The 9,589-nt window shown below is 37.5% G+C and overlaps 1 protein-coding gene across 3 annotated transcripts; it reads left to right on the top strand.

Annotated features, from left to right (window-relative positions):
- Window positions 1-87: 87 nt before the first annotated feature.
- yipf5 (Yip1 domain family member 5) lies at window positions 88-7,445 on the top strand. 3 transcript variants are annotated; one of them, NM_001007976.2, is given in 6 exon segments: window positions 88-152; window positions 2,584-2,700; window positions 3,446-3,618; window positions 4,879-5,024; window positions 5,263-5,444; window positions 6,945-7,436. In NM_001007976.2, coding segments are annotated over 5 exon segments (771 nt in total). In that variant the 5' UTR covers window positions 88-152; window positions 2,584-2,593; the 3' UTR covers window positions 7,108-7,436.
- Window positions 7,446-9,589: the final 2,144 nt, after the last annotated feature.

Below are 9,589 nucleotides of genomic sequence, written 5' to 3'. Positions count from 1 at the left end.
AGGAAATACAGAAAAAAAAAAAAGAACGCTAAATCGTGCAGGCATGACACGTGACCGGGCAGGACCCGGAAGTAGTATCTTTGCTGTGACACGTAGCAACAGGAGAGGCTGGAGGGGTGCAGCTGAGAGAGCCGGGGTGCGCGGCCTGATAGGTAGGTGCTGCTTATGGGCTAACTGCGGGGCATTTGGTTTAATTGTATTTTACCTAGTGTCGTGTATCCGACATCCGGGCACCGTGTGTGCCTTGTTAAGCCAAGCTGTATTCCCCCACCTATTAGCACTAACTCGCATTTGGATCTGTAATGCACATGGGTATACAAAGTACCCAGGCACCTACCCACATTCACTACCTCCGGCCTTGCAAGGTATGATCATTATGTGGGGCAATTATGTTTCCTAGAAGCGAACATTGAAGGTATTGGTCGGCATGGCATCTGGGTCTCTATTCGCCACATTTCCCAGCCTAAAGCTCTTACAGGGTAATGTAAGAAAATTGGTCTTAATTTGATCGTTTTTTGGCTGCTGGGTTCAGTGACCCAAAGCTGGAAAGAGGCAGAAGGCAATCAACTCAAAAACTCTAAAGAATAATGGAGACCAATTGCAAAGTTGCAAGGCATAGGACATTCTATAACAAACTAAAAATTAACTTAAATATAAACCGTGCCTTTAAGTTTGCCCACATCTAGTAACCGATAGCAACCAATCTGATGTTTGTTTTATGTTGCGCTTTTACATTTTCATATGTTTTTTCTTATGTTGTTTCTTAGCTATATGGGAATTAGAATTAGATAATATGAAACATTGCCAGTGTTTATGAACAGAGAATCAGACACTGTCTGCCAACACGTTCAGCATTCATTTCTAGGGAACTAATCCCCGTAACTGTTGGAACTTGCAGATACCAAGATAGTGAATGTGGTTTTGTTGGGGTGCTGCAAGGCACAGGGTGATTAAAAAGCCGCTCCTGGTTACTAAGAGCTGAAATTCCAGTTATTAAACCAGAAATTTGGCTCTTCTAACACAGAGCTTGTGTTCCAAAAGATATACATACTAGGAAACTATGTCTAGGTTATGTAAATAAACCTTTAAACTGAAAAATAACATTTTGCTCAATGAAAATGAACATACACAACTTTCTAAACACTGTGCTGCAACCCTTCATGCTGTTTTGGACCAGTGCATGAGCACAACCCTTTTTACATAGAGTTCTGTACTGTGCTTGAGCCCTGTAGAACTGCCAAAGGAGCATCAGGGAGAAGAAAGAAGATGGAGGTGCACCGCAGGCACTACGCCAGGCTGAAAAAACAAACAGAAATATTTATGTATTATAGTCTCTAAAAAGGATGTAAATCTGAAAAATAAAATGTTGGCTAATAAAAGAAAAGGTACTTCCGAACAATCTTTTACTATGCAGTACCCTGTGCTGCTGCATTTTTATTTTTAATTAATTTCTTTAAGAAAAGGAGCACCAGCCTGGGGCAGTAGGCAAGCAACTAGAATCACTAGTGGCTAACAAACCTAGCACCCCTCTGCCAATTTTACTTTCCCTTAAAACCTATATTTGAGCTTGGGTAAAGGGAAGAATGGCTATATGTTCATGATTTTTGGAATGTGGAACACCTCCAGGCCAAGCAGTAACGTTTAATTAATGTTATGTGGTTAGATGCAGCTCTGCTTTTGCTAAGACTTTTTTAATCAACTGAGATCCGTTTCATTGTTCTGATCAAAAGTCAAGACAGCCTGACACTGGTTCAGTTGCAATTACCATTTCAAGTTGTTAATGATTGTATATTGAAAAGTTGCTGACAATTACAGTCTCTTTCATTAGGCAACATTTTGTTTTTGGATTTACATGTTTTTTTAAGGACTATGGTACATGAATATTTCTGCGTGTTTTTTCAGCCCAACCAGTGCATGCGTCCTTGTCTCAGTACACACACGTTTTTCTCAGGGTGGTAAAATGCTGATATGTGATTACTTTTTTTTTTTTTATGTGACTCAGGTACAATCTTTCTACTTTGTCTTATTGTGTTTAACATTTATAACAAGGATTATGTTTTATATAGGAGGTGCATTGTTTTATCACTGTATATTATTATTATGTTATCTAAAACTCGCACATATGTTATTAGGTTGCACCCTGTATTCCACAAGTTTACAGCACTTTTTTTTTTATCCAAATATATCCCACATATCAATAAAGGTGGCCTGTGTATAGGGGCCCTCAGATGGGCCAGCCCTATCGATATCTGGCTGAAAATCCAGGAGGAGAACATTGGTGGTTGAGGTTCCCGTCCCGACAACACTATTTGTTCTAAAATTACTTGTGCTTCATCCTATTATTGAATCCTATAATTAGGCGTATGCACTTAATAATAGTTGCACAATAGCTACAGATCTTCCTGGGAAAAGTCACAGCTCATTTTAATGTTTACACATTTTAATAATGAATAATAATAACGAACGGATGGAGTTAGGGTAGAAGCTCACAATTACTGGTCCTCTGTATTGCATGCCATAAGGAACATAATATAATTACATTATGCGTTACTATATTTGACATCTATATTTTCTTATTTTCAGAGCTGCCAACATGTCGAACTTTGATAATTTCAACACAGATTTCTATCAGACCAGCTATAGTATAGATGATCAGTCTCAGGGCTACAACTACAATGCAGGCGGAGCACAACACAGCAAGTAACTTCATTTATTCACTGTTGATTTTATAAGTTTATAACTAAATAAATATCACTGTGATTGATTGACTGGTTGATATATATTTTGGAGATCTCATTTACCTGCTTGTGTGTGAAAAGTAAATGGCTCTTCTATTGGACCTTTTTTATATAAAAGACTAAGGCCATGGGTATTTGGAATTAGGATCCAGCAGCTAGAGACCAAACATTAAGAAGCTACATCTGAACCTCCCTCTCCTTCTCTGTCTTTAATACTTTACCCACTTTCCTTTTGTCTTAGTTTAAGTGTTCTTGGAAAGATGGAGGTAGTGGACAGTGACATTAGTCAATGTTCATTCGTCTTTAGGAACTGTGCTCAGAATTAATGATTATTAACATGTATTTATAAATTGGCAACATATTCCACAGCACTGTACAATTAATGAGTGGAAACTCTGATTAAATGCAAAGCAACCTAAAACCAATACAAGATGTAGAGTAGGCCCTGTTCAAAATAGCTTATGATCTATTCTTTGGCATATTGCTTGTTTTAAGGTAGCAAGGTAGAGGGCTGAACCTCATTATTACCCATTCAGCCCTTTGTCATGGTATATACTTCACATTTGCTAGTTAGAGCCTGTTTGTAAATGACCCCCAATGTATAGTATTAAATGTTACATTTTTTTTCTCATGAAGAAAATCAGAATATAGAAATGCTTTGAATCCAGTTGAGTTTTCAATAGACTAAAAATTTTATCCAATTGCAGGCAATATGCTTATGATCCCTACAGTCAGCAAGGAGGTTTTATTCCACCAGAGATGATGAATCAACAGCAGCCATACACGGGACAGATATACCAACCTACACAAACATACACTCCCGCAGCCACTGACTCTGTGTATGGGAGTACATTTGATGATGAGCCACCACTTCTAGAAGGTACATATACAGTTAAAGGAGATTAATCTGCTGATTTAACTGCTTGTTTTTTTTTTTTTTGTTTTTTTTTAATAAATCTATGTTTTTAGCTAATTCGGCATCACTGTTGACTAGCTTGTAAAGCTAAGATGCTCTGCCTGCACTGAGACATATGAATTTAGAACACACTTATGTAACTTTGTTTGCTGAGTAAAATAGTTGTATGATACATACACACAATACATTAGTCTCGTAAGGGTGAAGACACACGCAGCTACTTGTCACAGCTACTAAAATAGTACAATGCTGATCGTTTACTGATAACTGTTTCTGTGTGTTTTTGCAGAGGAAATTCTCAGTATTGTCTATGGCAGGGGATTTTCTGGCGTTAAGTAGCTGTGACAAGTAGCTGCGACTAGTAGCTCCATGTGTCTTCACCCTAAGGGCTCTGGCACACGGGGGAGATTAGTCGCCCGCGAACAGGGAGTTAATCGCGGGCGACTAATCTCCCCCGTGTGCCAGAGCCCTTAGGCAGAATCGGAATAAACTCGGCCAGTATCAATGTGCTACTTGTCACAGCTAAATTCCACCATTTCAGTCCTCACAGTTGTGGGATACTAACTGTAGGTTATTCTTCCTTGCACACTAGCAGTAATAAGGTTCACTTCCACATTAAGTATTAACAGGGTCTCTTATTGCAATAACAGCTGTTATAAATCAAAATGGGTTATAATAAAATCATAATATTTTATTTGTCCAATGAGACTAACTGGTAACATGATTAAATGTGCTGTCCACAAGGGAATCTAACATAGATTGTGCAAATCTAATGTCTGATGCACCGAACCCAGTTTTTCGGGTTCGGCCGAACCCCTGAATCCATTATAAGGGATTTGTCCGAATACCAAACCAAATCCTAATTAGCATATGCTAATTAGGATATGGAAGGGTTAAATGTCGGCGCGTGCAGTAAAAATTTTCCACTTTCGTGTTCACGTGGCGACATTTAACCCTTCAAATCCTAATTAGCATTAGCTAATCAGGATTCGGTTCGGCCAGGACCGTGGATTCGGCCGAATCCGAACCCTGCTAGAAAAGCCTGAATCCTGGCCGAATACTGAACTGAATCCTGGATTCGGTGCATCCCTACTGCGTACACCACAAATAAACATTAGAGACTTATCAAAGTGCTGGGGCTCAGAAATTTTCTGATTTTGTTCAAATTTTTCCCAAAAGTTAATATTATCATGCTAACATTTTCTTTCCTTTTGAAATTTGTAGAACTGGGAATCAACTTTGACCACATTTGGCAGAAAACTCTGACTGTGCTACACCCTTTAAAAGTAGCAGATGGCAACATTATGAATGAGACAGATTTGGCGGGTCCAATGGTCTTCTGTCTAGCATTTGGAGCCACGTTATTGTTGGTAAAACATGTTTTATGTGTTATATTAATATTTCTCTCTCTTGAGTGCAGACCCATAAACTTGGTTATTGCTGAGTGTATGCTAAACAATGAAGTAGTACCAGTGCACAATCAGGCTGCACGCCCAAGACTTGCTAAATAATATTTTGCTAGTGGTGCTTTTCTTAAATTATAGCATTATCATTTTTAAGAAGTGTATTTTAAAGATGGAATATAATTTTATTTTCTTTCATTTGTAGGCTGGAAAGATACAGTTTGGCTATGTCTATGGGATCAGTGCAATAGGATGTCTGGGAATGTATTGTCTTCTGAATTTAATGAGCATGACGGGCGTTTCGTTTGGCTGTGTATCCAGTGTACTCGGTTACTGTCTTCTTCCCATGATTATACTCTCCAGTTTTGCTGTAATCTTCTCTTTACAGTAAGTATTAGATTAGTATTTTGCTGGTATTTGACCAGATCCTTTTACAATTGTTTGTTTTTAGTACAAGAAAAACCTTTACAGTTTCTGGAGGAGTGTTCTTCTTAAATTTTGAAAAACTTTTTATGGGAGTTATATTGTGGATTTTCAACCAGTTCTAAAGTAAATTGTGTATTGTATATAATTGTATACCTTTTAAAATTATTTGCTGCATTAAATGTATTTTACAGGATTCCTGATCCATTCTATCTCCATGAATGATAGAACACATGGTCCCCTTATCACTCCTTAGTAGCTTCTCTATGTCAGCTCTTTAGCTTCTATTTATTATTTGCCAAGAATTTAAACTCATCCTTAAAATGTTAGTTGTCCCACAAAGAGGTACGAAAAGAAACCCATATATTTGCTGCAAGAAGCAGACATCTAATTTAAGGAGGAGGAGGAGGGAAGGAGTCACCTTTTGTCTTGCTAGTGTCTTGCAAGCTGTTTGCCCAACTGAATCAACTATGGTACATATTAATGGTACACACACATTTGAAGGCATAGTGGCAACTGGAGCGCAGAGGAGATTAAAGTTACATTGTTTTAGTGGTTCATGTAGTCAAGCGATGAAGAGAATAACAAGAAATAGATCCTAATTACAATGACAATTGCATTTATATATATTTTGTCAAATGACACATACAGAGGCAATATACACCAGTTAAAGGGGACCTGACACCCTGAAACTTCACTTCAAATTCTTTCATGTTAGTTAAGCAAATTAAATTTACACTATATAAATTATTTGCAATTTTTTTTTCTTCAGTCTTGAAATTCAAACGCAGCATACAGCCATTTTGTTATAAAGGAAAGTTTGTATCACCCCCACTCTTGTGTATTCCACAGAATAGGGGCCTAATGCCCATGCCTCTGCACAGGATAAACAATTAAAGAACTTGAGGAGGAAGGGTGGAATGTGAGGAATGCAGTGACATCTAGGAAGTGCTGAATGGAAAGTGAAAGTAATTGATTGCCCTGCTTTTATGCCTTAGGCAGGCAATATGAACAGCTTAGATTTTTTATATACATTTATAAGGTGTGGATGTCTTAATAAAAAAAGAATTGGGGTTTCATGTTTCATTTGCAAATTACTTTTATTATACAGCTTTTTATGTCTAGATGACAGGTCCCATTCGATAAAGGTTGCATTGCAAATATGTCTGGTTGCAGCAGAATAAACTCTTGGGATGAATACGTTTTTTTCCTCCAATCAGGCAGTGCTTTGGGCGCTAAAATATACTGGCAAACCGCTAGAAGGGAGGAAGTTCCACATTGCATGTTTTTAGAACACCTGCCATTTAAAAGGATGAATGGAGAGGATAGCTGGCCTTTCCATTAATTCAACAGTGGAGAGGTTATTTATAACAGCTCTTTTGTAAATATGTCATAGGCAGCAAATGTTATATTTTAATGGATTTGCAAATCTAAGTTTCTAACGCGGTGTGTTTTGTTTTTCAGAGGAATTTTGGGCATTGTTCTTGCTGCCTTGATAATTGGTTGGTGCAGTTTCTCCGCCTCAAAGATCTTCATTTCTGCTCTGGCCATGGATGGACAACAGGTTCTAGTTGCCTACCCTTGTGCTTTACTTTATGGAGTGTTTGCTCTTATCTCTGTGTTTTGAGCATATTTTATTTTAATTTGGACTTTAGTGGGCCAACAGCTAATAAAGACCAATCCTGTCTCCCAGAAAGGACCAGAGAGCTTTGCTATCTCACATTCTAATGTCTCTGGGACAACAATGGAAATAACGAACATCTGGTTCGCAGCTTTTATACAGAACTCTTAATACTGAAGGGACTCCCAATGTCTTCGGTGTTAATAAAATGCCTGGTTGTAAGGTAACAATGTAATGTTTGGTGGTGTTCACAGAAGGAACATGCATGCTATGGTGATGTTTCACTGATAATAGCACAGTATGAAAAATTATTTACAGTAATAAAAAAAAAAAAATTGAGTCACTTTTTTTTTTCGTTTTGTCTTATATTGTCTCTGAAGTTGGTGTTTGAGAAATATTTGATTGGTTCATTATAAAACTCCAAATCGTTCCTGCAAGTCAAAGGCAGTCTATCAAGTATGTCTGCAAAAAAAAAAAAAAACCAACACATATTTTTGGCATATTTAATGTTCATATGTAGGGAAGTTACTGAAAAGTGTTTTATGAAAGTGAACTGCCCCCTTTAACTCCAGCTTGGAAATGAACAGTTACATTGCTGCCTGCTTACCAAAGTAGCCAGACAGTTAATTAAATAACAGACTAGATGACATAAAAAAGGAATAGGTTTTTAGAATATCTCTGTCCTTTGGCCTAAAGTAAATTTTCATGTGAACTTCTCCCTTGTTCTTGGCAGTAACAAGTTTAACTTTGAAAAATACATTTTCCAGGCCATATAGCAGTGTAAATAGCAGTTTTACATATGAAGATTTAACAATGATAATTAGCTATTCTATACTTATAAACCTGCCAGCTTCTACAAAATGTTACATTAAAATGATAGTTGAATAAAAGTCCTTAGTCAGCTAGGGAACAGTTATTTGTTGTATAATAATATTAAAATGAAAAACAGTTTATATGAATTTGTTATGTAGATATATTCTTGGGAAGTTGGAAGTGTAGTAAATTATTATGGTTTCTTGTGACAAAAAAAAAAAATCTGTATGAAATGTGCTTAATATATGGGATGTTAGAGAGGCCTCTTATACATTAAAGGGGGAGTTCTCTTCTAAATTAACCTTTAGTATATTATCGGTGGGCCTGTTCTACGCAATTTTTTTATTTAGTCCTTCCTATTTTGTCTGATTTTGCCCTGCTATAATCAAAAACCAGATTGTGAGGCTTTTAAATTTCTTAAAGAAGGTAGCTTTCATTAAGGCAATAAGACATATATTGTAAGTATAAGGAAATAAAATAACTTCTGAATGCACACTTTGGGGTATATTTATTAGAGTGTGTATGACAACATCAAAGGTGATGGTGCCCACATAACTGATTAGATCTTGGCTTTTGTTTTCTAACTTTTAGGTACTGGTTAAAACTATTTGCTTATTTGTTGATATGGGCAACATCAGAGATGATAGTGGCTTACACACTATAATGCATATGCCCCTGTAGGTTCTATTGCAGTGATCCCAAACCAGTGGCTCGGGGGCAACATGTTGCTTACCACCCCCTTTGATGATGCTCCCAGTGTTTTCAAAGTAGGTGCCCATTTTTACAGTTGAAGGCAAGATATAGAAGCACAGAGACGGTATGTTTAGAGGGCAAGGCTTCACTGGAATCGTGAAGAACAACCATGAAAAGGTGTACGTCCTTAAACATTCTTTTGGCTTGGTCTAAATAAACTTCTCAGCCTGTTGTCCCACCCCCTTCCTACAGTGCAACCATTATTTATACAGAGTCTGTTTTCCAAATCATTTTTCCTTCAGCAACTGCTGCTGAACAGAGCAGACCTTCCTGCTCAGGAAATCCTGTATTTAGTTGCAGTGCTTCAGGCTCATGGTTTCAGTATCCACTCTTAACAAGGATAGGTTCATTTGAATTGCTATGGTGCCATTGCACAGTGAGAAGCTTTTTTTTTTTTTTTTTTTTTTTTGCCCCCAGTAACTCGCCTATTGTGGGCTCCAGAGTATCACTTATAACCTGTGGCAGAAGGGTTTGGTGAGTGTTATTGTGGACTCGGCTTACTGTGTTCAGTTGTGCTTGAATCATTGCAATTGGATGGCTAGCTTCACATAAGGTGCAAACTTGTATTTGGTGGCAATTACATATTTAAGTTGGGCTGAAAGGATAAGGAAACTGCTAGTAGCCCTTATTTTGATGTGGGACATACATTATTAAAGAGGTGGTTCACCTTTAAGTTAATTTTTAGTATGTTATAGAATGTCCTATTCCTAGCAATTTTGCACCTTGTCTTCATTTTTTGTATAGTTTTTGATTTAGGAGCAGTCATCAATCCACCACCATTGACTTGGGCGCAGTAGGCGATTGCCCTTATTTCCTCCCTTGCTGGGATACATGTTTCTGAAAATATATTTGATAGGAAAACCCTGCACCTATCGAATTGCTCCCACCTTGGTATAATGGCATGAGTCCTTGTCAAGCCCAC

Source organism: Xenopus tropicalis, chromosome 3 (genome assembly GCF_000004195.4).
Source record: "Xenopus tropicalis strain Nigerian chromosome 3, UCB_Xtro_10.0, whole genome shotgun sequence".
Lineage (NCBI taxonomy): Eukaryota > Metazoa > Chordata > Amphibia > Anura > Pipidae > Xenopus > Xenopus tropicalis.
This window is presented reverse-complemented; position numbering and strand designations above follow the sequence as displayed.